Source organism: Blastomyces dermatitidis, assembly GCF_000003525.1.
Source record: "Blastomyces dermatitidis ER-3 genomic scaffold supercont1.7, whole genome shotgun sequence".
NCBI classification, from domain to species: Eukaryota; Fungi; Ascomycota; class Eurotiomycetes; order Onygenales; family Ajellomycetaceae; genus Blastomyces; species Blastomyces dermatitidis.
The window spans coordinates 3,096,981-3,124,377 of NW_025544780.1; the positions used below are offsets into that span (position 1 = coordinate 3,096,981).

Below are 27,397 nucleotides of genomic sequence, written 5' to 3' on the forward strand. Positions count from 1 at the left end.
ATGATTGTAACTCAATGTATAGTTATATGTACATGTACGGAGTACACACAAATACTCTGTACTCAACTAAATAACTCCTCCCTCGGAGTCCCCTCTCCCCTTTCAAATTCTGTGCTTTGGGCATCGGCCCGGACGGCTGTTTGCGCATGTGTGCATACCGTTATTTTATGATCTTCAGCATGGATTGGATTCCATCAGTGAAAGTCAGTTGTTAACTTAGTTTTAGTTACTTACGTTGTCTCCATCCCAGGGTTCGCGGTGTCATGTAAGTTAGTATTATTATTGTAAATATTGACATCGGCCAGTACGGCGGGTGTAAAACAAGTTTAACCGAGCGGAAACTTCATCAGCAGGACAAAAACAGGCCAAACCGTAATTGTGTTTTAGACATATAATTTCTTTTTATTGTTTAAATATTTATCCTTTTTGCCAATGCTGTCATGGAACTCGGCTGTGGGTGCCGATATGTATACGGAGTTCGTGTTTTAAGTGCATGGAGGTTTAGACAATAACTTATAACTTTCCTGGCCTCCGCTTTTTTTTTTTTTTTTTTTTTTTTTTTGTATTTCTCTCCCTCATTCACTACCAGCAACAAATATTAATAAATAATAATACTAATACTAATTATAATAATATATATACATATATATATATACACTCATGGGGTTTCTCTTTCTATGAGAAACCTCGCTTTTCCGCTTGATCACAATCTTGCAACACACAACTAGCCAGGTACTCCTCCTATCCCTATATGTAATCTTTGGGAGTTTGCCCAGTTCCCACCCACCCTCAAAAATAAAATAAATCGCCAAAATACTATAAAACACATCCGAATGACGGCCATCAACATCAGTATACAACTTGACAGTAAGAAACGATACAAAGAAGAACCCCAGCCAACCACCAAACCCCCTCCCCCCCCAGGGTTCAAACCCTTTAGTCAACTTCCATTGACCGAATGCACAGTACAGGCGTTAATAAAGACACTGCTGACTACTGCTATTAGGTTCCCGAAATCTCCACGGCCCCCTGTTATTCCTCAACGACAATGGCGTGGCAGGGAAAGTCGTCGTTTACAGCTGTGACAGTGCGCAGTTTGATTCCGTGAGGATTATCCTGGAAGGTTTGTTCTCTGTTTTCTTATTCATTTTCCCGCCGCATAACGAGGCGGATGGATGGGATGGTATATAACTGAGACAGAATAATCCTAACGCATGACATTAATTAGGCACGATACGCAGCTCTCTCATCAGTGCAGCAATATGGTCATCCGCACAGGGCAGCCGCATGGAAATGAAACAGAAGGTAGTTACCCCAGATCCTCACAACCCCCTTATCCAGGGCAATAACTGTGACCGACTGACACTGTGACACTCACGATACGTGAAAATAAATAAAGCTCATCCACATGCAAACCTCACTGCAGAAAAGAAACCACCAGCCAGATGACCAAGGAACAGTAAGGTTCCCATTCCACTTCACCATCCCCAGCCACATCCTCATCCCCAAAAGCGGCGGCGCTTCATCCACAGACATGGTCCACCCGCTTCCGCCTTCCCTCCTAGTCGATGTCGACAGCAGAAGTCTCACCACCCCGTCAATTTCGACCGCACAGAGTAGCCAACGTGCCGACTGCAGAATCGCATATACGCTGCATGCATATCTCATGCGCAACGGTAGCACGACGACGGGGACGTTCCGACATGTCATGCTGTTTCCAACGCAGGAACCGCAACCGCCATCATGTACGAGCGATTTCCCGGGCGATTACGCACTGTCGCGATCGGCCGTGCTTAGGACTGCGATGCTCTTCCGACGACTGGGCCAATTGTCTGTAGAAACGATGGAGCCGGCGCCGCTTGAGATGAGTAGGAAAAAGAACGGGGCATCAACTGCCATCCATTTGGTGTTAAGGTTTCGCGAGTCGCGAGAAAGGAGCAAGTGCGAGTCGATGTCGCCGCCAACTCCGGATTTTGGTGCGGTTTCTTTAAAGTTGAAGCAGATGACCTTCATTTCTGTTGAGCCCCAACGACGGCTGCCGGCCACCCGTGACCTATTGACGTCGCCGTTAATGGCGAAGGACACGGAGATCATCTATGAGCAGTTGCGGAAGCTGAAGTTTTCGCCGTGGGTGAGAAGTAGATGGAAAGAGGAGGATGGGGGAATTTCGGGTAAATATAGTCTTTTTTTTTTCTCTTTCAGAAAGAAAATCGAACGAAATGGTTTGCTGACACTTGTTTCCCATTACGTCCGCACAATAGATCAGGAAAGACGGGTATGGGAAACGAAAGCAACACTCATTTTCACATATGCGAATGGCAAACGCCCAGCTCCCACGTTTAGCTCGGCTTTGGTATCACGGCGGTACAGTGTTCGCATCGCTTTTCGTCTGGAGAGGGTTTATCACGGGACCCTGGAGCTGGAGGTACCACTTCAGATCATCTATAGAGGGGACGGCCAGATTCCATTGTCGGATGAGAGCGAATTAGGAGACTCCGAACTTGCATCGTCCGATGAAACACTGACGCTGCGAAGTGAATCGCAATCTACCGCGGTTACTCTGGCCGCTGAAAATGAACAGGCACCAGATTATGTTCCGTGATTTTGAAGGGCGCGATTGCGAACGCTCGTATTTTTCCTGCACAGTATATGGTGGGGCCTTCATGATGTATGTACGTATGGAGAATATTGAACGTAATAAAAAGAAATATTATTCTAATCCGCTGCCCGATCTGGAGTAGCGGCAACAAGCTTCACCACATAGGCATTTCTTGTCAAGCTGCTCCCAGTAGTGGTTAGAGTAGTCGACAGTAAGCTCAGTGTCAGCAGCGACACCGCGAGAAACAATGATAATCCTTTTCAATACCTAGCCAGTAGAATCTTTGAAACTGGCAGTCTGGGCGGCAGGAGTGGTTAACGAATCTCGTAGGATTGCCTGAGAAAAGGCTTAGCCAAGGTCCACCAACAAGCAGAGAATATGAAAGAAAAACAAACCCACGTGGCCTTGATATATTTGGTACGGCCGTTCTTGTGAATCTGCTACCATCACGTCCATGCCTTCGATCCCGGTCGTAATATAGCCGACGTATTCGCCAATGGTAGTTCGACGTTCAAGATCCTGGTGGGACAAATTAATACAAAAGATTAAGTTGGACTGATGAACGGGATTTCAATACACATCGCGTAAGCACGCCATTATTCTTCCCATTTTTGGTTTGAAAAATCTGTAGCGGCGGAGGAAGATCTGGGGTTGCCGTATACTGCAGCGATTGACCTGCACGTTATCAGATTGATACAGATGGCATTGCCGGAAAGTATGCAGATCCATATATCTAGTACTCAACGTGGGTCTTCGTCGCCAAAGATATCTCTGTCCCATGTGGACTCGTCGATAAATTGAAAAAAATAAAATCTCCCGGAATATGAGGGTACGTTACAGAGAGGGACAAGACTGATGTCCCGTTCTCCGTTACCACCCATTCGTGTAAGCGCGAGTTTTGTCCAATGACTTCGAGATGTTGGCGCCATTCCGAGTCAACGGTCTCCGCCGCCACTTCAAAACTATCTCGTAGCTGCTGCAGTCAAGAGCTAAATGCATCATCAAATCCAGTGCGATACTTGCAGAATCTGTAGACCCCTGAGCTGGCAAAAGCCAGGCTTGCCCAGCCTCCGGCGTCCTTGATTCTCCCTATAGCCGCGCCATATTGCACTACTACACATGGGAAATTAGATATCTAATTTTTCTTTTTTTCTTTTTTTCTTTTCTTTATATATATATATATATATATCATGCAACGTAAAGGAAAGGAGATCTCAAAGAAGATCCCATTTCCCACAGTTTATTTCTTAACTCTTTCTCCTTCACTGGAGAATAGAACAAGCCTCTTTGATGGCCTCCATGCGAACCTCGGTTGCGGACTTTGATTACCTCTCAAGCTTGAGCGCCGCTATCTGAGGAGTCGGGCGTGAGTGAGTGGGTGATTGGAAAATGAATCCGTAGAAGGAGTCAGCTGGATCTTTGAGTCGATTAGATTTTTAAAAAAGAAAAAGAAGAAGAAGAAGAAGAAGAAAGACTGGAGGTGTTTAGGAATTCCTCACGAGTGCCGTCTTCTGGTCGAGATTGTAGTTGGGGAATTTGCAGCGTCATGGCTGCTCAGATCGACGTATTTATCTGGCGGCATTGTTAGTCTTTTTGAATAGCAGGTTACACTGAGAGGGAGGAGCTAAGTAGAATGAAATGGATAGATGCAAGGCTCTCTCACCAATAGAAATTTGCTACCACCGGCAAGATGGGTCATTCATTATTGGGTAATGTTGCAGTCTCTGGAGACGTGCACAAGCTCCCTTCAATCTTGAGGAAGACATTTGAACCCCGTTGGGAGCTCGGGACAGGACATCTTTCAGGCCGCCCACAATATTATTGTTTCTCAGCAGCCGACATATTTAGCTCGAGCAGCTAGCGGTGATAGCCAGCGAGGGAGATACGCGATCCATCTTCCATCAGCAACCGAGAGGCAATGGGAAGTCCATACAGATTTGACAGTAGGGGGGGGTAATATGTGTGGAACAAGTATACAATAACTAAATATCTCTTATTTATCACTGAAGATGTATAAAGGAATGGGAGGAGAAGAAAAGATGGTTAGCTTGGCTGGTCTGTTATTTATTTAGCTCTTGCATCAGAGGCTAGTTAGTTAAATAAATAATATAAATATCCATAATAAAGGTCATAATATACATTTAGCACTTGAGTAGATCTAGGATAGATAATAATAGACAGAAGAACGAACTAGAACCTCGATATCGATCAAACATGGCCGGATTTCCATATTGTTGATGCTGGGAACTGGAAAATCCCCATATTAGGACTATTTATTCCGAAATGCAGATGCACTCACTGTACTCCGTACACTGTACACGCATCAATGGGCCCTTAGGTTGGGCTAAATACCCACCTAAATAGATAATAAACGCGCGGTTGCTAGAGACAGATTGTCTTTCCCCATATATTTAACTATTTACTGACATCAAGCTCCTTTGCGGGATCTGGGAGGCGAGTTGCTAGGGTTGGGCGAATAAATATTTAATCTATTTAATTTTAAATTGTAAATTTCATTGTTCCCCCCCCTCAATACTATTTATATTCTCGCTCCCGTCTTCTAAACATTCTATAGATTGAGGTCATACCTGGCGAATCTTATCCCCTATTTCTCCTCCTAATCTTCTATCTCATGGTTATCTCGTTTTCCTTTCTTTAAAGCGCAAATAGAACTTTTCCTTTCCTCCCCCTCACACCATGTCGTCCACCTCGAAGAACCAAGGGGTGGAGGAGATTCCGTCCCATGAGAACCCGGATGGGGCATGTATCATAATATTCGAAGACGCTATCACGGATGCCTTTACATATTGCATGGTGGCTGCTCTTCGCTAGCCTCTTTGATATACATATATCTACATCTATATATATATATATAGCAAAAATGGATCAAATAAATGTACGGCTAACAAAATGCAACCAGCCTCCTCCCTGCTCTAGCCTACACCTTAGACATGTACCATTGAACCAGTGAATTCTTTGGTGTCAACGAGGCTTTGTTCTCATCCGCTCTGGCCACCATGTTGTTCAGCATCTTGGGTGCTCAGCCCCTTACTATCGGCGGCATTACTGGCCTGATTTCACTCTTCAACGATACCATATACGACATCATTGCCCGGTACGATGTCTCCATTTACCCACAGTTCATCTGCTGGACTGCTATCTGGGCCCCTATCTTCCATTGGCTCACGGCGATTTGGAATACGTGCGATTATATGCGCTACGTAACCGTATTCTCTAGTGAGTCGTTTGGGATGTAATATTGGTATTATCTATATGATTATGAAGCTCTGATAAATTTCTATTTTTAACTTGTTTTATTTTAGCTCTTTCATAATTAGGGGATGCTGAGTGTTCTCTCTATTTAGTCAAGGGCGTGGAAGAACTTGTCAGCGAGTTTTCTTCTCGAGGCAGCATTGATGGATACCTCAATTGCACATTCGCCATTCTATACTTCGCCACCATCTATGTGCTGGAGAAATTAGGATCGAACACAATTTTCAACCTTCCTTCAGGCGCTTTTTGGACAACTACGCTTACTCGGTGAGCATTTATTGGACCTATCTTATTTTTATCAGTACACGGAAACCAGGGACTAATATCCTTTTCCAGAAAGCCAAAATCTTTTGGGTTAGCTTTGCGCATATCCCAGGACATTTGAGAGAGGCAAATATAGGCAAAGTACCCATTACAAAGGCCTTTCATCCTACCCAACCTCGTAGCAGGTTGATAGACTTCTGGGAACTGGACGTCAAATGGATCTTTGTCGCTATCCCCTTCAGGTTTTTAACAATGTTTCTCTTTTACTTCGATTATGCACCTTTACGTGCTACAGAACATCAGCAGCTTGACCTCCCAATCTCGGCAGTTCCTGTTGAAAAACTCAGGAGGCTTCCACTGGGATTTCTTTCTCCTTGGCTGCACAACCTTTGTTGCCGGTATCTTAGGTCTTTCAATGCCCAACGGGCTCGTTCCTCAGGTAAAACTAATTTTACATATCATCAAAATTACTCGCATTGCGTTTCCTTTTCCTTGATAATGCTAACAGGTGATAATCATAATCATGGATATAGGCACCGCTACATACGGATTCCCTGACTATTTACGAAACGGACATGGTCAAAATATCCACCTCTGAGGGCGAGGGCGCAGAAGTCAGGAGACCCATCGTGAAAGCTACTGCAGTGGTCGAGCAGCGGGTTTCTCACTTCTTCACGGGCCTGGCATTGATCGGAACCATGACTGGACCTTTACTTGTCGTCTTGCATAGTATGCCCGCGGCGGCTTTTGCTGGGGTCTTCTTTGTCGTTGGTGTAAGTTGTTTTTCCATATTCTTTATAACAGAACTTTCACGAAATCACATCACTTGCTAATATGTTCTTTTTCTTAGTGGGATCTATCGAATCCAATGGAATTGTAGAAAAGCTGGTTTTCCTTTTCAAGGAAAATAGGTTCATCCAGCGTGACGAGCGGATGCTCACTGTTAGGAGATGGAAAATAGCGTTGTATATTGGGCTTCAGCTTTTCGGTGTGCTATTCTGCGTTGCCGTTTCACAGACCATCGCGGCCATCGGTGAGTGCTCTCCCCCCATCAGCCAACCCCGATCTCCTGCGAGCAGAAGAGCAGTAGCTTATTTGTGGATATCCAGATTTTCCCGTCCTCATATGCCTTATAATACCCATGCATGCCGCGCTGATGCCCAAATGGTTCGCCCTGAAGGAACTGGAGGTGATGGATGATAAGGTGGTGCGCCCATAGTTATAATTATAGCTCGGAAAGTTGCACAATTAAGTCTCTACAACAATGATAACCCAAATGTTTGCCATAATCTGTGCTCCGTAATAACTCACTCAATGCAAAGAGATATTAACTCAGTCTAGACATGTTTATCGGTGTTGATATCGGGCTGGAAGATGCCTCGGCAGATTAACTAACCCGGCCCGAACAAGGTTAGCTTCGGGATCGGCCAACGCTCCCCGCAAAAAGGCCCTAGGAATTGCCGAAACCCTAACTGCGAATCCCTTCTTCATCGTTCTTCGCATCCAACCTCAACACGGGGTTTGTTTTCGCTCTCACGTTGCTAAACCACATTCCTTACGTCTATTGGGCTATTTGTTTCTATTCCTTCTGGTTTCTGCAGTATATTTGCGTGTTTACGTCTCCGGTTGTCTGTTTTCCTGTCAAAGTCTAGTAACAATAATGCCGGCAAAATCACCGTATCCTTTGTTAGACATACCAAATGTCGATCTATGGACTCTTCTGTTTGAAAATAAGGAGCGGCCTTTCCCTGATGACCAAGGTTTGTTGATTCTTCTTTGCTCTTGCCAGCTATGAATGTTTCACTCCAAATCGCACAGAACAACAGCACTTGGAGCTTCAACACATAGCCTTGACTAATCAACTTACCAATGTAACGTATACGCGTAGTGATATTCCAGGATGCCGACACCCTCCGATCATACACCTATGCCCAGGTGAAGTCCACAGCCCTTGAATTTGGAATGGGCCTCAAGGCTGCCTGGGACTGGAAAAAGGGCGATGTTCTAGCAATCATCTCGCCCAACAGCATCGACATGCCCCCCGTAATATGGGGGACCCACTGGGCCGGCGGCATCGTCTCCCCAGCCAACCCAGCATATACCGTAGATGAGCTGGCCTTCCAGCTCAAGGGGATAAAAGCCAAAGCGCTCGCTACCCAATTAGCGCTCGTGCCAACCGCCAAGGCCGCCGCGAAGCTGGCCGGTATTCCGGAAAACCGTATCATCTTGCTGGGTGATGCGCGGGATCCGAGTGCGAAGTTCAAGCATTTCACCTCTGTGCGGAATATATCTAAGGCTACAAGATATCGCAAGACACGCATCGACCCTGCGAAGGATCTGGCGTTTCTGTCATTTAGTTCGGGCACGACGGGCGTGCCCAAGGGGGTGATGCTGTCGCATCGGAATATTGTTTCGAATATCATGCAGTTTACAGCAGGAGAAGCGGGCAACCTGACCTGGCACAGCGATAAAGTGTTGGCGTTTTTACCATTCTTCCACATATACGGTAATTACGAAACTTCCTCCTCAATCCCCACAAAAATTTCTTCATCACCCCCAGCAGTAGCTGATTTACAAACCCAGGCCTGACGTGTCTGATCCACAAATCCATGTACACCGGCGTGCACATGGTCGTCATGTCCAAATTCGACATCGAAAAGTGGTGCGCCCACGTCCAAAATTTCCGCATCACCTTCTCCTACGTCGTACCCCCAGTCGTCGTTCTCCTCGCCAAACACCCGGCCATCGACAAATACAATCTCTCTTCCCTACGACTGCTGAACTGCGGCGCCGCCCCGCTCAGCCGCGAGCTCGTGGAGGCCATGTCCGCGCGCATCAAGACGGGTGTCAAGCAGGGCTACGGCCTTAGCGAGACCAGCCCTACAACCCACACGCAGGCGTGGGCTGATTGGGATAAATACATCGGCTCAGTAGGCCGCTTGCTACCCAACCAGGAAATCAAGTACATGACTTCGCCCGACGACGGGAGCGAGCCCGTCGAACTACCCATTGGGAAGACGGGGGAGATCTACATACGCGGCCCCAACGTGTTTCTGGGATACCTGAACAACCCGTCGGCGACGGCTGAGTGTCTTTCGCCCGACGGCTGGTTCCGAACGGGCGATGTCGGACACCAGGATGAACATGGTAATCTATACATCACCGATCGCGTCAAGGAGCTTATCAAGTACAAGGGTTTCCAGGTTGCGCCGGCAGAGCTTGAAGGCGTTCTTGTGAAGAACGAGGCGATTAGCGACGTTGCTGTCATTGGCATGGAGAGCGAAGAGCATGGCTCCGAGGTGCCGCTCGCGTATGTTGTGTTGAAAGACAAGGTGGCAGGAAACGAGGCTGCGGCAGAGGCGGAGAAGATCATGAAGTGGCTTGCGGATAAAGTGGCGCCGCATAAATGGCTGCGTGGAGGAGTGAAGTTCATTGATGAGATTCCTAAAAGCGCTAGCGGCAAGATTTTGAGACGTGTGCTGAAGGAGCGCGCGAAGGGAGATGCTGACGGCCCGGTGAAGGCGAAACTATAAAAAGCCAGTCTAGCTCTCGTTTGGATTTTTCATTCTTTTGACTCTCCTTCGGGCGACTTCAAATTCGGCCGCTGGCTTTTGACCCAAAGTTCCCTGTGCAGCTGTTAGATAGTAAAGATTCTTCATTCAGTACCCCCTACAGCTAGATCAAGTATCATCGTCTTCTTGTGTTTTCTCATCGAATGATACGAGTTATTTAAGGATTTAAAGATAACTTCCCCAAACACGTGTACGTACAATGAAATAACGAGAGGCCTGGCACAAAAAATATTAAAGTATCTAATTAAGAAAGTAAATCTAACTAAGATATAACTATTAATTTTGCAAAAAGATGTCTCCCTATTATCCAACTTCATCAATATTTATCCATAATAAAACGGAAAAAATGACCTCGTTCAGAGGTCAGATGAAGCTTTCCACCCATCTACAAAATTACATGTTCGCTTTCTCCCTCCCTCAAAACGAGGAAAATCTGTTCAAGTACCCCAAAATCACCCCAAATTTCCCTCTTTCTGCCCTTTCCTTCAAAGGTCGCTCATGGCTCGCAATAATTATGAACCTTAACCTCGCTGCAAAGCTTATGGGCTGGCTTGTGCGGGTAACCGTCGCAAAGGACATCGCACTCGGTACCTGGGGGGGTGAAAACAAGAAATTCATAGCCTGGGAATGGCAGGCGGAAATTCTTGTGATCATGGCTATAATGGCTAGACTTGTAGCCAGCGCGGCAGGCGCAGTAGTAGGAGTGGCCTGTGCCGATACAGGAAGTGGTTGGATGACAGCGATTTGCGCCTGAGAGGGGGTCACAGACAGGGCACCATGGGTGTTTGTCGTGCTCGTCATGCTTGTTGCACCACTTATTCCAGAGCTCCCAATCATACTTCTCATGAGAAGAGTCCCATTCGCAGTTGTAGAAGTCCTTGCACCACTTATTCCAGAGCTTCCAATCATACTTCTCATGAGAAGAGTCCCATTCGCAGTTGTAGAAGTCCTTGCACCACTTATTCCAGAGCTTCCAATCATACTTCTCATGAGAAGAGTCCCATTCGCAGTTGTAGAAGTCCTTGCACCACTTATTCCAGAGCTTCCAATCATACTTCTCATGAGAAGAGTCCCATTCGCAGTTGTAGAAGTCCTTGCACCACTTATCCCAGAGCTCCCAATCATACTTCTCATGAGAAGAGTCCCATTCGCAGTTGTAGGGATCCTTGCACCACTTATCCCAGAGCTCCCAATCATACTTCTCATGAGAGGAGTCCCATTCGCAGTTGTAGAAGTCCTTGCACCACTTATCCCAGAGCTTCCAATCATACTTCTCATGAGAAGAGTCCCATTCGCAGTTGTAGGGGTCCTTGCACCACTTATCCCAGAGCTCCCAATCATACTTCTCATGAGAAGAGTCCCATTCGCAGTTGTAGAAGTCCTTGCACCACTTATCCCAGAGCTCCCAATCATACTTCTCATGAGAAGAGTCCCATTCGCAGTTGTAGGGGTCCTTGCACCATTTATTCCAGAGCTCCCAATCATACTTCTCATGAGAAGAGTCCCATTCGCAGTTGTAGGGATCCTTGCACCACTTATCCCAGAGCTCCCAATCATACTTCTCATGAGAGGAGTCCCATTCGCAGTTGTAGGGATCCTTGCACCATTTATTCCAGAGGTCCCAATCATACTTCTCATGAAACTTGTCCCAGTCACAGTTGTAGAAGTCCTTGCACCACTTATCCCAGAGCTCCCAATCATACTTCTCATGAGAAGAGTCCCATTCGCAGTTGTAGGGATCCTTGCACCACTTATCCCAGAGCTCCCAATCATACTTCTCATGAGAGGAGTCCCATTCGCAGTTGTAGAAGTCCTTGCACCACTTATCCCAGAGCTTCCAATCATACTTCTCATGAAACTTGTCCCAGTCACAGTTGTAGGAGTCCTTGCACCATTTATCCCAGAGCTCCCAATCATACTTCTCATGAAACTTGTCCCAGTCACAGTTGTAGGAGTCCTTGCACCACTTATTCCAGAGGTCCCAATCATACTTCTCATGAAACTTGTCCCAGTCACAGTTGTAGGAGTCCTTGCACCATTTATCCCAGAGCTCCCAATCATACTTCTCATGAAACTTGTCCCAGTCACAGTTGTAGGAGTCCTTGCACCATTTATCCCAGAGCTCCCAATCATACTTCTCATGAGAAGAGTCCCATTCGCAGTTGTAGAAGTCCTTGCACCACTTATCCCAGAGCTCCCAATCATACTTCTCATGAGAAGAGTCCCATTCGCAGTTGTAGGGATCCTTGCACCACTTATCCCAGAGCTCCCAATCATACTTCTCATGAGAGGAGTCCCATTCGCAGTTGTAGGGATCCTTGCACCATTTATTCCAGAGCTCCCAATCATACTTCTCATGAAACTTGTCCCAGTCACAGTTGTAGGAGTCCTTGCACCACTTATCCCAGAGCTTCCAATCATACTTCTCATGAGAAGAGTCCCATTCGCAGTTGTAGAGATCCTTGCACCACTTATCCCAGAGCTCCCAATCATACTTCTCATGAGAGGAGTCCCATTCGCAGTTGTAGGGATCCTTGCACCACTTATTCCAGAGGTCCCAATCATACTTCTCATGAGAGGAGTCCCAGTCGCAGTTGTAGGGGTCCTTGCACCACTTATCCCAGAGCTCCCAATCATACTTCTCATGAGAAGAGTCCCAGTCACAGTTGTAGGGGTCCTTGCACCACTTATTCCAGAGGTCCCAATCATACTTCTCATGAGAAGAGTCCCATTCACAGTTGTAGGGGTTATTAGTGCACAAGAGGTCCCATAGATGCGAGTCATAGCCTGGATATGAGACGTCCCAATCACAGTCATAGAAGTGATGGCCATTCCCACTGCACAACTGATTCCAGAGATCCCAGTCACACTTGTAGGGATCCTTGTCATAACTACTGCACCAAAGATTCCAGAGGGTCAAGTCATATTCCTTATGAGATGAGTCCCATTCGCAGTTGTAGGGGTACTTGTCATAGTCATTGCACCAATGACTCCAGAGGCCCCAATCAAACTTCTCATGAGAAGAGTCCCAGTCGCAGTTGTAAGGGTCCTTGCACCATTTATTCCAGAGCCCCCAATCATACTTCTCATGAGAAGAGTCCCATTCGCAGTTGTAGAAGTCCTTGCACCATTTATTCCAGAGCCCCCAATCATACTTCTCATGAGAAGAGTCCCATTCGCAGTTGTAGGAATCCTTGCACCACTTATTCCAGAGCTCCCAATCATACTTCTCATGAGAAGAGTCCCATTCGCAGTTGTAGGGGTCCTTGCACCATTTATTCCAGAGCTCCCAATCATACTTCTCATGAGAAGAGTCCCATTCGCAGTTGTAGGGGTCCTTGCACCATTTATTCCAGAGCTCCCAATCATACTTCTCATGAGAAGAGTCCCATTCGCAGTTGTAGGGGTCCTTGTCATGCGACCCGCACCAATACTGCCAGAGAGGCCAGTCATATTTTTCATGATCGTTGTCCCACTTACAGTCGTAGAAGTGCCTGCCATGCCCACTGCACCACTTAAACCAGAGTGGCCAGCTATAGTCCTCATGTGAGGAGTCCAATTCACAGTCATAGGGGTGATGACCATTACCACACAAGTAGTCATGGAGATACCAGCTGTAGCTCACATGTGATGTGGGCCAGTCACAGTCATACAAGTGCTTGCCAGGTCCAGTGCACAATGACTTAAAGAGCCCCGCGTCATACTTCAAATGTGACTCATCCAATTCACAGTTGTAGTGAACCTTGGTATCGCACCAATATTTCCAGAGGCGGTAGTTATAATTAGGATGAGTGAGGCCCCAGCCACAGTCATAGAAGTGCTTGTGACCATCCCCATTGCACCACTGATCCCAGAGGTGCCAGTCACACTTGGGGTGACGGAAGTGCTCGCTATACTTGACATTCACGGGGTACTTGTCGTCGCGAGGGTAGCGTGCTCCTCCTGGGTGGGCAGCGACGAGTGAGGAGCTGACTAGGAGGAGGATGGAGGAAACGGATTTGATGTCCGGCATTCTCCCGGTAGGTAGCTCCGGAACCGGGCAATTAGGAAAGATCGGATTATCGCGAGTCGATTAGGGAATGAATGGAGAGCTTTTCCGGTTAAAAAACATGCAATTAAAAAAAAAAAAAGTATTTGTAAAAGTTAGACTTAAAAAATGAACGAATGACTGGGCGCTTGAGAGAATAGAAGAAAAAGGAGCAAGACGAGAGCGCATCCGCATCCTTTATATCTTTCTCAAGCCTATCGGCGGCCAGGTCCCAATCTCACTCCAGCATAGTGTATGCCGTCTTCCTGGAGGATACTTTCAAAGTCGGTCCATTGTCTCATCGCAAGCCGGCTAGCTGATACCTACAACAGAAACATTGGCAAGAGCCTAAGCCAAAACGGAACAATATATGACGTCTATCCACACAATGTGCCGAATCAATAATGGACAGCGTGTTCAGAATGTTCTCAGATCGCACGAAGTTGGAGTAGAACATTATCGGATAGGGGTAGTAAGGTAAAGCTGCAACTTGGCCTCTTATCGAAACATCTGAATCGAGCCTAGATCATTTCTCTGTCGTCACATAAGAGGGCTATACATAGCTTCAAATTTTCGATATCTTGAACACTCGGTAGAGGAAAATACCGAAAACGGGGCAGAGACAAACAATTTTCAGGGGCGAGAAAAAGGGGATGAAAAGACAACCTTAGGTTGCTGATTCCATAAGTCAGGGCATAAAGTTAAACATTGACCCGTAAAGCAGGCGCAGGAGAGGTAAAATTGGCAACTTGGATAATGCGTGAATACAATAATTCTGACATTTTCCGATTCTCGATTTCGCCTGGGCTCTGTTGTCTTGAATGAATCAAGGTGCAGCAGCACAATACTTCCAGGTTCAGCTGACATAGAGGAAATATACGACCCGTACTCTCTTGAGAAAAGTAGCCAGGGGTAGGGAGTACAGTACATAGTTAGTAGTAGGCGGATTTTGCACCCATCCTCTCTTTCAACGGCATTTGCCAAGCAGATTCACCCTTTTGAAGTTACTCCGTAGCGTATAACTACCCAGCCACTTCTGTTTTTGTGTTTTTATGACTTGATGGTGGTTAATTAAGAATTCTTTTGCAAAATACGCGTCGTGGTGAATTCGTGAAGTCGTTGAAGTGGTTGAGTTTGTCTGGAATATTCGACCAGGGTCTATCCTTGCGAATATTTTAAGGAAGTGGAGACATGCAATCTGGATGCAGTTTTTAGGGCCTGTTCGGTGCGTCCGTACTTTTTGAACGCAATAGTGGATCTCATTAAAAATAGTGTATTTACCAATTATTAGTAGCAAGCCGGCGTTGTGCCACCACACTATTCCACTGCTCTGAGATGGAGAAAGGAAGCTCACAAAAATGTGTTCTTTTTGAACTGACTCTGGACTCTGTTCAAAAAGAATGTGTTTTTATAAGCTTTCTTCTAATCAATATTAGTTAACTATCTTCACTATGAATGCTATTCTACACTATTCTACACTATATTGCCTCTAAAAGTGCTATTCTACACTATCACACACTGTTGAAGTTAAATACTGCTTATTCATAAGATCTTGACAAGAGATACAAGTACAGCCACTCAATCCACTAACATCTGATCATTTTCATCTGTACTTTGTAAAAAGCAGCTGTATTATTAGTACAGACACTCTGCCCATTGAACAGTCATGAGATTGGGGCTGTACTTTTTAAAAAAAGTGGAGATCCATACAAAAAGAACGAGTACACACGGACGCACCGAACAGGCCCTTAGTGTCTTGTTGTAAGTTACGGAGGGCGCTATCAAAAGAATTGCGCCGCTCAGATTCAATTGATACAGCTAACAAATACCACTATGTTTTAATGAGTAATTATATTTAGCTTCTAATCACCCCGCATTCTATTTATATGAGATTGTCTGGCTACAAGAGCTCTCATAGTGGCTCTTAAATCACCCTATTTTGACAAGTCAAATGCTGAAATCATGGAAATCACCCAGATCTCAAAGAGTCAAATCAACTGTATATATAAATATACAATTGAATGTGGATTTAATCCTGGACTGTCACATATTATACTTCATAATAAATGACTTAGAGATACTCTCAAATCTGGCTGAATAACTCAAGAAAGTAGTAGTATTAAAGATACTATTCTTACAAAAATTTAATATGATCAATAAAGATTATAGAGTTGAAAGATGATAATGAATATAGAGAAGAAAGACAGTATGAGTAGATGAAGAAATAGAATACTCATCTGACTGTGAGATGAGATTGACAGACAGACAGATTATACATTAAAAAGATAGCAGTGAAGATAATGAATAATCAAGAACTAAATATTCAGTATAAATTACAGTGTCAATTTCTGCCAAGATTTGTGGCACTGTCTAGCTGCCTTTTGCCGGCGCAATTCTTTTGATAGCACCCTCCGTAGTTATCGAATCCAAGGGGTTTTCGCATCGAGATGAGAGATCTCTTGTTAACATTTTGCGGTTTCTCAGGAAACTCAGCCACTTTGCTCAGAGTTTGATTGAACTAAATAAATAATAATAAATTGGTTAACTATGTACTCCGTACTCCGTAATGCTTTACATTTATTTTTTTTCTAGAATTTTTCTCAGACAGTTATTAAACTGTTTTTGTTGGCCGGATGCTCTATATGAGGCCACGTGACCCACACACCTATCTTTAAACCCGATGAACTTATTTCTTTAAGGGCTTAGTAGTCCAAATCTCAACAACGCAGCGGAAATCGATCTAGTGCGAATAAACCAATGTTTTTACCTAAGAAAACAAAGAAAAGAAAAAGAAAAGGAAAAAGAAAAACAGAAACGTCAAAGCGTCCACCGGATTTTGAGTAAATAATAATGTGTGGCACAATAAGTTACATATTGGCTTTTTTGTTCACAGCATCAGAAACCTAGCAAGTTGGCATGTACTGTCATTGAGAGCCTGCCTGCCCTTGTATCAACCGATCTCGCTTCCAGTGAAGCCTTCGGGGTAACACGGAACCTTTCCTCGACGCGCACGTCGAATACTTTTTCATTATATTTTTTGCGTTTTCTTTTCCCTTATGGTTTTAAGACAAACAATGCCCGTGTCTTGGAAGGACCGAGTCGTCGAAGCCTACTTGCTCATGTATGCAGCGTATGCGGTCTATCTCACGACCGAATAACCGATACATCCATTTGTATGTACATGTACAGTACATGTAGCTGCTCATGTGGACTTGTTTTGCTCTTCTTTGCCGCGCATTCCAGGAAAGTGCTTTTCGTTTTTGTTGGCCGGTTTTGTCTGCACTCTTCTTCCGTTTCAATTTCCCGCAACTCGTCGCGGCTGAGGCCAAACCCTCGTGACGGGGGTAATATTCGGAACGATTTTTCCAACCCCTTCACACATGACTCGGAGGTTTGCAGCACTGCTCTTTCAAGTTCCATATTGAAATCCCGCCGCTTGTTCGTATTCTCTGGCGATGTGGGACAAAAGTTCTAAATGCCTGTTGAAATGGTGCTCTGATATAAATGGCTTGTGCTCTTCGATTGTTGAATTGTGGGAACAGTTAGACACGCCACGCCTTCGTATCAGGTCCTCCATCATCAATGTCGATTCATCTCCCTCTTTCATGCCACAGTTATTGAAATAGGTGTTCAAGATCAGTACATACATATGTATGGAGTAGTATGGGGTAGATAGTGGTGATTTGAGAGGATGTGTGTCGTTGAAGTCGTTTTGTCTCCACCAAGGCCATCATCTCAATTCCCTTGGTTAAAGCTGCTTTCTAAGATTCCGCCAAGTCAGCAAACTGATGTCAGATAAGAAACCACTCAAAAATCTAGCAAGAAGTTGGCATGATGAAATTTTGGTCTAATAATTTCAGGGGTTAAGCTTCAAGGGTGAGAAGCAAAAAGAAAAAATATAAAATATAAAAAAAATTCTTGACGTTCTTAAAATATTCTTCCTGCCATGTATCAACAACGCCCATGCCAATATTCATAAAAGAAACCAACACCTATTGCATACCTGACCTTGCGTGTGACACGAGAAGCATTTGAAGCAAAATAGAACAAATCAGATACATTAGTATAAACGTGATATCAGTGACACCGAAATTTACAAGGAACAACATTCGGGGATATTCCTCCATAACAGAAGTGCCGCTTTTCCCCGCTGTTCTTCCACAAACGTGTATTCGATGCTCTCATATCATATTCATAATCTCGTCGTCATCGTCGATCTCAACAAAAACGAGGCGCGTTCCATTGCTAATAATTTGCCAGACCTAGAAAGCGGGAAGGAGAAGTGTGAGTAGAATACGGGATCTAGAATAAGGACGCGAGCAAGGGAAACAAGAAAACGCACATTTAGCTTTGCATATTCCTCAATGGTCTGGCTCAGTTGATCATCCGTGAAACCCTTCGCGAGGACCCTTTCTCTTACTCTCCGCATGCTCAGCTCCCCTTCATTCCCATCTTCCACGGCCGCGGCACCACTCTCTCGCATACCCCTGATGAGATTGTAGATCTTGCTCATGGGGCTCTGATCATCACCTCCTTGGGAATCATGATATAAGCTCGCCTTGCTCACCGCGGTTAGACGGAGGGCCTCATCCACATCTTCTGTGATTACTTCCTCGCTGAATCGCAGGCGGGCAAGAGCTTGTGACAGACGAAGTATGCCTAGCAGTGTACGTGGAGACGTATGTGAGAATTGTTTTTTGTTGGCCTCGTCACGTTTTTGTTCCTGGCGAAGCCGAACGTAGGAGCCAACCATGTACTCGGATACTCGCTTGGGGACATTGGGGCGGAAGGTACGCGCTTTGGCGATATATTGTCGGACTTCGTGGGGTGTGAAGACCACGTTATTGTCGTCTGTTTCGGGATGCTTGTTGTGCATATGAACGTATGCGACGTGGTTAGCAAGCTCCTCATCAGCATCACGAGAAGGAGTATCCAGCATCAAGAAAAGGACATCAAATCGAGAGAGAAGGGCCGCTGGGAGGTTAATGTTTTCAACGGGTGATATACGCGGGTTATATCGGCCATAGAGGGGATTGGCCGCTGCAAGAATTGAAGTACGAGCATTGAGAGTGGTTGAAATTCCCGCTTTGGAAATGGATATCGTTTGCTGTTCCATGACCTCATGAATTGCAGTCCGGTCACCATCGTCCATTTTATCGAATTCGTCAATACAACATATACCATTGTCCGCTAAGACCAAAGCACCCCCCTCTAGCACCATCTCATCTGTAACTGGATCCCGCATCACCGCTGCTGTAAGGCCCACACCACTACTTCCGCGACCAGTAGTATAAACACCGCGGGGAGCAACCTTAGTGATATATTTCAATAGCTGAGATTTGGCAACACCGGGATCACCCATAAGACAGATATTAATGTCACCACGAATACGCATTCCATCACCCATCTCCTTGGTGACTCCTCCAATCAAAAGTAGAAGCAGCGCCTTTTTCACGTCAAGATGACCGTAGATTTCAGGTGCTATGGATCGCGAGAGGTATTCGTACATGTTTCCTGAACTTTGATGTTGAGTAATTTTTTGGAGGGCTCGCGAGTCCAGGACAAGATTCTCATAGGCCTTTTTATGCTGGGTTATGTGCTGGGCTTCAAGATAAGTATCTGTAAGCAGGCCGGCTTTGATGGCCCTAAATCCAGTGTAAGGTATCGGGAGGAAGATGCCAGAAATATCAACCACATCACCAGGATTAACTTGTCGTACAAGACTTCCATTACAGTAGACCGTTAGGGTGCGCGGAATGTGGCCAACGGGAACTTGATCTGCCATTTCCTGAATCTTAATTTCTTGGAATGGAATGAATTTTGAAGCCCTGGTAGAAAGAAATAGTTGGCCCTTGGTGTTATTCTGTGTGCATTCAACAGACGGGCACTCAAAAAGGGGCGCAAATTGCTTTGTGACAACAGGTTGGAAAACTTCTGATCCGCAACGATCGCAAGAGTAGGCGTTTATTTTGACCGCAGGCTTGACGTCTGAAACTCTTGTCGTAATGCCTCGCACAGTAATAAGGTGGCCAAGGTGTTCACCACGAACATGGCGAACGGCCATTGCCTTGCTTCGATCAGTGCTCGAGCCTGAAGCGGTCAATGGCTTGAAGGTCAGGGTATAGCGGCGAGTCAGTTCAGGAGGGAAAATTGAGGGTGGCATGCCAGCTTCAGAATCGGGATCTGCTTCAGCTGCCAGGGTCATTGTTTCGTTTCTTCGCTCTCGTTGAGACATGATTATATCAAGGACGTCATCTTTAAATCTGCGGAAAGAATTCAATTTAGGCATGCTTCTATCTCGAATTTGGCGCAAGAACGAGATTAGACGAATATAACTCACGAGACTTCTCTGGTCTCCTTGGGCATTATTTCGTCAACCGCATCAGAGAATACATCAATGTATCGCTTCGCATTACCTTCGATGTTGTCGAGGATGTTTGAATTAGGGCCATCGGGCAGGGATTTGACATACTATAATTACCTCAGTGTTAGAAAGGTTAATGGAGAGAACATTGCCCAAAGTGCATCCTACTGTGTCTAGATCATCTAATTCTATAAGAATATTGGACCTTGTCCGATCCGCAACTTCTTGCAGCATCTGCATATACTTCAATTTCGGTCCCTTTGATCGCGTAGTTCTTGTGCGTTGACCATCGACATCGTCCATGAAATCGTACTCGTCGCTCATGACATCGCCGTCAATATGAAGGCCTTCGATTGCTTCGGTGGCCGCGGCCTCTGAAGCTGATTCGAAGCTCTTAAAAGTCTCAAGGAAGTCCTTGAAAAGCTCTTGCTGGACCGCATACTTGACGGGTGCGCGATACTGGAGTAGTGCCATGGCGGAGGATTCACTACTGAAAAAAAGGACAAAACGGAAGTAGGTAGGAGATACGAAGAGGGAAAAGTGGTTTCTGCGGCTTTAGCGGCAATTTATTCGAGTTGAGAGAGCGCCAGTGTAGTTGAAACAGAGGATGGTTTCTGTTGGGTTGCCGCAGTTCGTTGCAATTGAAGAATTAGAGGTTGAAGAGCGCGTTTACGCGACGCGGACGCGTTTAAGAACCACCTAACCCATGTTGGAACTAGCGTGGTTCGGGACGGATTATGTCTCGGCCCGACACTCGGCAACGCATGCTCGTCACAAAGCCGAAGAAACGTCGGAGCAACTTCACCCAAGTATTTCAATTTCTATGCCGGTTAAACAGCTACAACGGTTGTAACTTTTTGCTATAGCTTCTTTTCCGCTCCATTAGGGGGTACTTCATTCTTGATAAATGCATAATCGAGGGGAAGGTCAATTTTTGATAATTGTCCACCATGGCTCCTGGTAACAGCAAGACATCCACCATCGCGGAGGTAGCCCTTGTGCCGCTCAAGAACTGCCTTGTTAACTTGCCGCCGTCGCTGGTGTCGTTGTTAGTGAACGCGGATACGGTAAGGATATTGAATGCCAGGTTCTACGTCTAGTAATCTAATGATTTTCGTTTCGCAGCCTGCCCAAAATGTCGTTGTCGAGCTTCAATATCGCCCCACCTCTGGCGCATCGAATTCCCATTCGAATGTCGGCCAGTCGCAAAAATCCTCGTTCGTTGGCTGGACAGGCATGCCAAGTAAACGAAGACTTGCCCCTGTAGTCAGCAGAGACGGAATAAGCGGTGCAAGAGGTTCCTCGAGGGAGCAGGAGATCCCGACAGTTGAACTTGATTCTACTTTCGCAAGAGTTTTGGGTTTGAGTGATGGCCAGCGGGTAATTACCATGCACAAGCCCAAAAATCTAACATCACTCTACTAATTTCCCGATAGGTCGGCCTGTTACTGCACATCGACCCCCCGGTGGCGCACACCGTCAATATTGAGCCTTTAACACCGGCTGATTGGGAGAGTAGGTCTTGGAGCTCCCCGGATCTCCAACCACGCAACGCTAGCTAACCACCAATAGTTATTGAATTGCATGCCACCTTCCTAGAACTTAATCTCCTGTCTCAAATTCGTGCCCTTCCAAACCCTGCTTATAGCGGTCCTACAGCTGGGCAGCTGCCGCATTCCCATCCGCTCACTTTACACCTGTCACCCACCTCAACGGCCAATATTACCATCACATCCCTGACACCACCTGTGCCAACTACCTCTCCATTTGCCAAAATCGCACCCGATGCTGAAGTTATAGTTGCTCCAAAAGTCCGCACAAAATCCAACAGGCATTCACGCAGCGAAAATAGAAGCACTACCAGCGCCGGTCGGAAGAGCGTAAGCGGCCGTAGCAGTGGGAGCACTGTCCGCCCAAAAAGTAGCCATTCCGATTCCGCGTCGCGTGGCGCAGTTTATCTTCGAGGCGTGGATCGGCGCCTTGCGCAGGATTGGTTTGATGAGGATCCGGAGACCCAGAAAAATGAAGGGTTTAGGATATGGGTTGATCGAGGCATCCTTTCGAAGAATGAGTTCCGTGGAACAGTGTGGGCATGCGTTTCAATTGTTACCCCGGCGGGATTACTCCCACCTATCGATCCACAACAACAGCAGCAGCAAAAAGATCTGGAGTCTTCCGATGCAGGAAAGCCCTCGAAGAAAATTGTAGCCAGGGTTCTCCCATGGGATGAGAGTCCTGATTGCCAACATGTCGCTCTCTCATCCAGTCTCTGCTCTGCGCTTGGATCCGACGGAATGGTCGGAGGAATTGTTCGCGTTGAGGCCGCTCCGCCCCAAATTCAGCAATCTTCACTGAAATCAGTTAAACTTTTCCCTTTTACATCTGAATCATCGAAGAAGAAGGATGGATTGAAATTTGGGGGTGATTCTTCTGCTTACCGGGATGCTTTGAGTGAACGAATCAAGTTGTTATACGGCAGTCTAGGTTCTGATTCAGGTATTTTAGCGGGCCCGGTAACCGACGGTATGATTTTGCCCAAACTTGACAACCAAACCCCGCCCTTCGAGTTCGAAGGGGGAATTGTTCGCTTCGACCCTCCTTTAAACCCGCAATCAGAGGCTGGTAGGGTAGCATTTGACTGGCTGCTCGGCTCGGAATGTAGAGCGAACTTGGATATTCAGCCAGAAATACCAAAACCGCAGGACGGGGTCCCTTCGACCGCTCCCTCGACAGATCCGATCCCGGACAAGGCACCCAAGATGGTGGGGATAGATCCAATTATCGAAACCTGTATCTCAAACCTTACTCGATCATCCTCGATTCTTCTCACCGGTGGGCTGGGTGCTGGCAAAACATCTTTATGTCACTTGTTGGCCTACAAATTACGCGAGGATTACCTTTTTAATGTATCGTACTTCTGTTGCCGCAAGCTGGCGACAGATCAAACACGCATCTCTACAATTAAGGAAACATTCCATCGACTTTTCCTCTCGGCATCCTGGTGTGCTAGGCAAGGTGGCCAGTCAATCGTGATTTTAGATGACCTGGATCGTCTCTGTCCGGTAGAAACTGAGCTTCAGGTTGGCGGTGAAAACGGAAGGAGCCGCCAACTTAGCGAGATTGTCTGTTCAACTGTTCGAGAATTTTGGTCGGCCAGCTCTTCTGTCGTTTTACTCGCAACGGCACAGGCGAAGGAGTCCCTCAATAATGTTATTGTTGGAGGCCATGTTGTACGGGAAATTGTTAGTTTGAAGGCGCCAAACAAGGATGGGAGAAGAATGGTGCTGGAAAAATTAATGGCAGCAGACGAACCAGTTCCAGGGCTCCAGACTGCGGCCAATGGTCATGTAAGGAGCCCAAGCTCTTCCACCCAGGGCACCTGGCTTGACCCCTCAGATCCTGGTAGCCGACCAGGTTCAACGGGACAATCTGATGGTTTTGTTCTTAGCCGAGACCTAGATTTCCTTGACTTAGCTGGGAAGACAGACGGATACATGCCCGGCGACCTCGTCCTATTAACTACTCGTGCAAGAAACGAAGCCTTGATCCGTTCGGTTCAAGATACGTTATCCACATCCACGACTATCACCTTAGGCACGGAAGATTTCGCTCGCGCACTCAAGGGCTTCACACCCGCCTCTCTCCGTAACGTCACACTGACATCCTCTTCAACCACTTTTGCGTCCATTGGAGGACTGCATGAAACTAGAAAAACGCTCCTTGAAACCTTGCAATATCCCACAACATATGCGCCAATATTTGCTCAATGCCCACTCCGGCTACGCTCTGGTCTTTTGCTATACGGGTTCCCAGGCTGCGGGAAAACACTTCTCGCAAGTGCGGTGGCTGGTGAATGCGGACTTAACTTCATCAGCGTAAAGGGTCCCGAGATCCTCAACAAATATATCGGTGCAAGTGAAAAGAGCGTCCGCGACCTATTCGAGAGAGCGGAGGCTGCTAGGCCTTGCGTTCTTTTCTTCGATGAATTTGACAGTATCGCGCCAAAGCGGGGTCATGACTCTACCGGGGTTACTGACAGAGTGGTCAACCAGCTTCTTACCCAGATGGACGGAGCGGAAGGCCTTTCAGGGGTATATGTCCTGGCAGCTACGTCTCGACCGGACCTCATCGATCCCGCATTGCTCCGGCCCGGACGCCTCGATAAGTCACTCCTGTGTGACATACCTTCCCACTCAGATCGAGTGGATATCATCCAGGCATTGAGCAAACAGCTTAAACTTAGCGACGAAGTGATGGAGCGTGTCGGGGAAATTGCAGATCGAACTCAAGGATACTCTGGCGCTGACCTGCAGGCGGTTGTTTACAACGCACATCTCGAAGCCATCCACGACGCGCTGGGCGACCGATCCTCCGACTCCACTAGCCCACAGAATAAATCGAAAGCACAAGCAATTACAAACGGCGTAAATCCAGGCGTCAATGGCACCAGCACCGGCCCAGAAAAATCTGCCAGTAAATCCTTCATACAGTTCCTCTACTCCTCGGACGAACATGCCACAGCGGTAGCATCTCGGAATCGCCCAACCAACAACACCTCACCCTCCCTACCACCCCCCGCTGTCGTGGCTGCGAGACTCGACGCGATTAAACAAGACCGCAGACGCCAACGCCAACTGGAACGGGAGGCATCGGATCCATCAGCTGATGCAGCCACAAACGGTCCCAATGGCGTCGCTGATGCGTATAATGACGCTAGTAATGATATCCATATCTGCTGGCCGCACATAGAACGATCTCTCGCAACCACTCGTTGTTCGATTAGTGACGTGGAGCGTAAGCGCCTCGAGGCTATTTATAGAGAGTTTGTTGTTGGGAGGAATGGGGAGATGCCTACTGGCGAGGGTGGACGGGATATTGGAGGAAGGACGAGTTTGATGTGATGCTTTTTTGGCCGTGTCTTTGTGTATTGTATATATCATTACAGCATTTCTTCACTTCTGCTGTATATCCACGTTCTTGCATTGCTTGTTGGTGTACGGAGGATAGTCAGATGCTGTATTTCTTTGTACTCGTTGTCGACTTAGAGATAGACTCGTTTTGGATATCATATCGCTTATAGCGCTTTTCTTCTCTCTTTCAGCTTGGGACTGAGGCCTAATTCTTTTGTATTTTGTTTCCCTAGCACCACCAACTTGATGGCAGGTATGATGATTGCACATTCCAATCCCTAATTGAGTAATTAATACGGCTACACAATAATCCCTACATCTTGACTGACTGACACAATCCAATCCACTGTCCAGCCAAAACCTGATGAGTATAAAATATACCCTTACTCCGTTCCTGTTTCCAACTCCCCAGCCCCATCAACCAATCTGAGTTCATCCCCGAACTTCTCATTGTTCCTAATGCCCAACCCTTTCATCCCACTAATCAACACCTCACGAAGCCGGATCGATAGAACGGTGTCATAGTCCGGATCCGTCGCTGGGCTTTCTCCATCGAACGTCAACTCCTCATATAAAGAAGCCGGAAGTTCAAAACCGGAAATATTCCGTGTAATGGATCGCAGAGTTTCCTTTTCCAGGTACCCTCCTGACCCCGACAACGGCCACAAGTCATATATAGTGGTCGTCTCAATCTTTTCAGCCCACTCTACGTTCCCCTGAATCTTGGCTTGGAGATAAGTCATGATGAAACGGAAGAAGAGGAATCGAGTTGCGGGTCGGTTTGAGCTAGTCAGGAAGGCCAGCGGCTTACCATCCAGTTCCTGCCGTTGTAGTATCAGCAGCAGAATGTATCAGATGGCCGATTGCATACACTTCAGGATAACAGTTGAACTTACGTTCCATCTTGACGCATGGCCTGTCAAGTCGCGACTGAAAATACGATCCCGGTACGAATCATTTGCCAAAACACATCTCCACTCACTTGGGGTTGCTGCGTTTTCCGCCGGCATGTTTGGCACTATAGCGATCGCTCCCGCATCCATTGCCTCTTCAATCTTCGCATGTAGCGTAATCCCTAAAAGATGAACACCATTTATTTTAGCAAAAATCCCATACCTACGGATTGTTCCCTCTCACCATTCTTGCGATCCTCTACCGCCATATCACTATCGCCGAAGAGATACGCTAGTTCATCTCCTCTCATCCCTCTCGGCACAAGATGCGTCACTTTCACACTCCCTGCCTCCCACCAGCCCGTAACATGACAGTACATCTGGTACTCCCCTCCTTCCAGCCGCGATGCAGCGTGATACGCCAAAACATCACGACGGAACTTCGCCAGCCTGAGACCCACATGCCTTCCTGTTATCTCGTCAGACATAGACTTGGAATGTAGAGCCGCCGCGTATGCTCTCTCTAGCAGCGAAAGGGCTTGTAGTTGCTGGTCATCGTCCGCGTCTGCCTCATCTGCCTCTTTATCAGCCTTTATCCCCCCACGGCGCTTCGGGGCCAGTTCATCTTCTAGGTCCTGCTTCATAGCTCTTTGCTGACGGGAAAGGATCCGGAATTCTTCGACGAGTGGGCGACATCTACGATCCACGGAGACCATTTCATCCAGATAATCCTTTTCGCTTAAGGGCTTCTTCTCGACCAATGCCTGGCGGAGACTGTCCTGGTAACATCTGAAATAATCCAGTTCCGTGCGGCATTGTTGGAGTTTAAATTTGAGAATATCGGGTACGCTCGAAGTTGTGCCGCAAAGTTGTATCATTGTTGACGGGAGGAAGATTAAATTGGCTCGTTTATGCTCAAGAGCAGTTGGGCTTGTGGGAGCGAGTAGTGATGCGTGTCTTTCTGGTATTGTCGGGGCGGTGAGGGGGATGGGACGGGGGGTTTGCCTTGGGTGAGATGAAGAAGCCCCCGATGGAATCATTGAAGTTGCCATATTGAAGTATGTTTTTAGTAAAGGTATATGTATATGCGCAACTACCAACGGGAAAAAAAAGAGGAACTGGGGCTGAAAAGAGAGTAGTTCTTTATCCACGCTGCAACGGCGAGGACCACCCTTTCCTTTCGGAGGTCAGGAAGTCAAATCTCAGTTGTACGGGAAAAGCCATAGTTACTATCGATTACTTGCGCGGGGAAGATCACGCAGGTGTGGCCAGATCCCAGCAGTGACGGTGTTGCAACACATTATGGTGATAGTTGTGTAATAGGCCAGACTTTCTCTCAGTAGTCGTGTAATATGGAATGCGTAACAGCTCTTCTAAACTCGTCTTCGAATGAAAGAGGGCATGCCGTGATCAAAGAGGATAAAAGTTAAACAGTAGTGACAAATTTTGTCGATAGGAAAGCGATCAAACCCGGGGACACCAACTTCTATTTTTT

At 46.6% G+C, this 27,397-nt stretch overlaps 8 protein-coding genes across 9 annotated transcripts; 4 read left to right on the forward strand and 4 right to left on the reverse strand.

Annotated features, from left to right (window-relative positions):
* Positions 1 to 559: 559 nt before the first annotated feature.
* On the forward strand, positions 560 to 3,069 carry BDCG_07009. Of its 2 annotated transcripts, XM_045422774.1 has the most exons (6): positions 560 to 867; positions 1,007 to 1,123; positions 1,229 to 1,305; positions 1,400 to 1,459; positions 1,616 to 2,171; positions 2,262 to 3,069. In XM_045422774.1, exons 1-6 carry the CDS (start codon positions 834 to 836, stop codon positions 2,600 to 2,602), a joined length of 1,185 nt encoding a protein of 394 aa, XP_045281924.1. In that variant the 5' UTR covers positions 560 to 833; the 3' UTR covers positions 2,603 to 3,069. The 2 variants fall into 2 exon arrangements, with proteins under 2 accessions (XP_045281924.1, XP_045278343.1); XM_045422773.1 differs by having other exon boundaries at positions 1,400 to 2,171.
* BDCG_07010 (SET domain-containing protein) lies at positions 2,867 to 3,528 on the reverse strand (the record flags this gene model as incomplete). Its single annotated transcript, XM_045422775.1, has 3 exons — positions 2,867 to 2,935; positions 2,999 to 3,118; positions 3,448 to 3,528. The coding sequence occupies 3 exons, from the start codon at positions 3,526 to 3,528 to the stop codon at positions 2,867 to 2,869; spliced, it is 270 nt and encodes an 89-aa protein (XP_045278344.1).
* Positions 3,529 to 5,616: 2,088 nt separating this feature from the next.
* On the forward strand, positions 5,617 to 7,336 carry BDCG_07011 (HCO3 protein; the record flags this gene model as incomplete). Its single annotated transcript, XM_045422776.1, has 6 exons — positions 5,617 to 5,836; positions 5,965 to 6,139; positions 6,175 to 6,346; positions 6,432 to 6,575; positions 6,670 to 6,865; positions 6,987 to 7,336. The coding sequence occupies 6 exons, from the start codon at positions 5,617 to 5,619 to the stop codon at positions 7,334 to 7,336; spliced, it is 1,257 nt and encodes a 418-aa protein (XP_045278345.1).
* Positions 5,898 to 13,874, reverse strand: BDCG_07013 (adhesin WI-1). Its single transcript, XM_045422778.1, has one exon. The coding sequence runs from the start codon at positions 13,718 to 13,720 to the stop codon at positions 10,205 to 10,207; it is 3,516 nt and encodes a 1,171-aa protein (XP_045278347.1). The 5' UTR covers positions 13,721 to 13,874; the 3' UTR covers positions 5,898 to 10,204.
* On the forward strand, positions 7,480 to 10,552 carry BDCG_07012 (phenylacetyl-CoA ligase). The gene is made up of 3 exons (XM_045422777.1): positions 7,480 to 7,896; positions 8,025 to 8,642; positions 8,720 to 10,552. The coding sequence occupies exons 1-3, from the start codon at positions 7,797 to 7,799 to the stop codon at positions 9,667 to 9,669; spliced, it is 1,668 nt and encodes a 555-aa protein (XP_045278346.1). The 5' UTR covers positions 7,480 to 7,796; the 3' UTR covers positions 9,670 to 10,552.
* Positions 13,875 to 16,492: 2,618 nt separating the features above from the next.
* Positions 16,493 to 20,779, reverse strand: BDCG_07014 (minichromosome maintenance protein 7 (cell division control protein 47)). Its single transcript, XM_045422779.1, has 4 exons — positions 20,268 to 20,779; positions 20,076 to 20,206; positions 18,078 to 19,998; positions 16,493 to 17,997 (listed from the first exon to the last, which is right to left on the reverse strand). The coding sequence occupies exons 1-4, from the start codon at positions 20,571 to 20,573 to the stop codon at positions 17,917 to 17,919; spliced, it is 2,439 nt and encodes an 812-aa protein (XP_045278348.1). The 5' UTR covers positions 20,574 to 20,779; the 3' UTR covers positions 16,493 to 17,916.
* On the forward strand, positions 20,736 to 25,453 carry BDCG_07015 (peroxin-1). The gene is made up of 4 exons (XM_045422780.1): positions 20,736 to 21,166; positions 21,225 to 21,479; positions 21,536 to 21,614; positions 21,672 to 25,453. Exons 1-4 carry the CDS (start codon positions 21,050 to 21,052, stop codon positions 24,998 to 25,000), a joined length of 3,780 nt encoding a protein of 1,259 aa, XP_045278349.1. The 5' UTR covers positions 20,736 to 21,049; the 3' UTR covers positions 25,001 to 25,453.
* On the reverse strand, positions 25,393 to 26,954 carry BDCG_07016 (uncharacterized protein; the record flags this gene model as incomplete). Its single annotated transcript, XM_045422781.1, has 3 exons — positions 25,393 to 25,830; positions 25,906 to 26,084; positions 26,147 to 26,954. The coding sequence occupies 3 exons, from the start codon at positions 26,952 to 26,954 to the stop codon at positions 25,393 to 25,395; spliced, it is 1,425 nt and encodes a 474-aa protein (XP_045278350.1).
* Positions 26,955 to 27,397: the final 443 nt, after the last annotated feature.

What these genes read in the sequence shown, in the direction of transcription:
- BDCG_07009 (XM_045422773.1), top strand. Translation starts at nt 834, where the DNA reads ATGACGGCCATCAACATCAGTATACAACTTGACA. An exon ending in GCATGGAAATGAAACAGAAG is followed by an intron (nt 1,306 to 1,399) that starts GTAGTTACCCCA and finishes AAATAAATAAAG; the next exon opens with CTCATCCACATGCAAACCTC. An exon ending in GGAGGATGGGGGAATTTCGG is followed by an intron (nt 2,172 to 2,261) that starts GTAAATATAGTC and finishes TCCGCACAATAG; the next exon opens with ATCAGGAAAGACGGGTATGG.
- BDCG_07015 (XM_045422780.1), top strand. Translation starts at nt 21,050, where the DNA reads ATGGCTCCTGGTAACAGCAAGACATCCACCATCGCGGAGGTAGCCCTT. An exon ending in GTTTGAGTGATGGCCAGCGG is followed by an intron (nt 21,480 to 21,535) that starts GTAATTACCATG and finishes ATTTCCCGATAG; the next exon opens with GTCGGCCTGTTACTGCACAT. An exon ending in AACACCGGCTGATTGGGAGA is followed by an intron (nt 21,615 to 21,671) that starts GTAGGTCTTGGA and finishes AACCACCAATAG; the next exon opens with TTATTGAATTGCATGCCACC.
- BDCG_07013 (XM_045422778.1), bottom strand. Translation starts at nt 13,720, where the DNA reads ATGCCGGACATCAAATCCGTTTCCTCCATCCTCCTCCTAGTCAGCTCC.
- BDCG_07012 (XM_045422777.1), top strand. Translation starts at nt 7,797, where the DNA reads ATGCCGGCAAAATCACCGTATCCTTTGTTAGACATACCAAATGTCGAT. An exon ending in GCCTTTCCCTGATGACCAAG is followed by an intron (nt 7,897 to 8,024) that starts GTTTGTTGATTC and finishes GTATACGCGTAG; the next exon opens with TGATATTCCAGGATGCCGAC. An exon ending in ACCATTCTTCCACATATACG is followed by an intron (nt 8,643 to 8,719) that starts GTAATTACGAAA and finishes TTACAAACCCAG; the next exon opens with GCCTGACGTGTCTGATCCAC.
- BDCG_07014 (XM_045422779.1), bottom strand. Translation starts at nt 20,573, where the DNA reads ATGGCACTACTCCAGTATCGCGCACCCGTCAAGTATGCGGTCCAGCAA. An exon ending in AATTAGATGATCTAGACACA is followed by an intron (nt 20,207 to 20,267) that starts GTAGGATGCACT and finishes AGGTAATTATAG; the next exon opens with TATGTCAAATCCCTGCCCGA. An exon ending in AAGGAGACCAGAGAAGTCTC is followed by an intron (nt 19,999 to 20,075) that starts GTGAGTTATATT and finishes TTCTTTCCGCAG; the next exon opens with ATTTAAAGATGACGTCCTTG.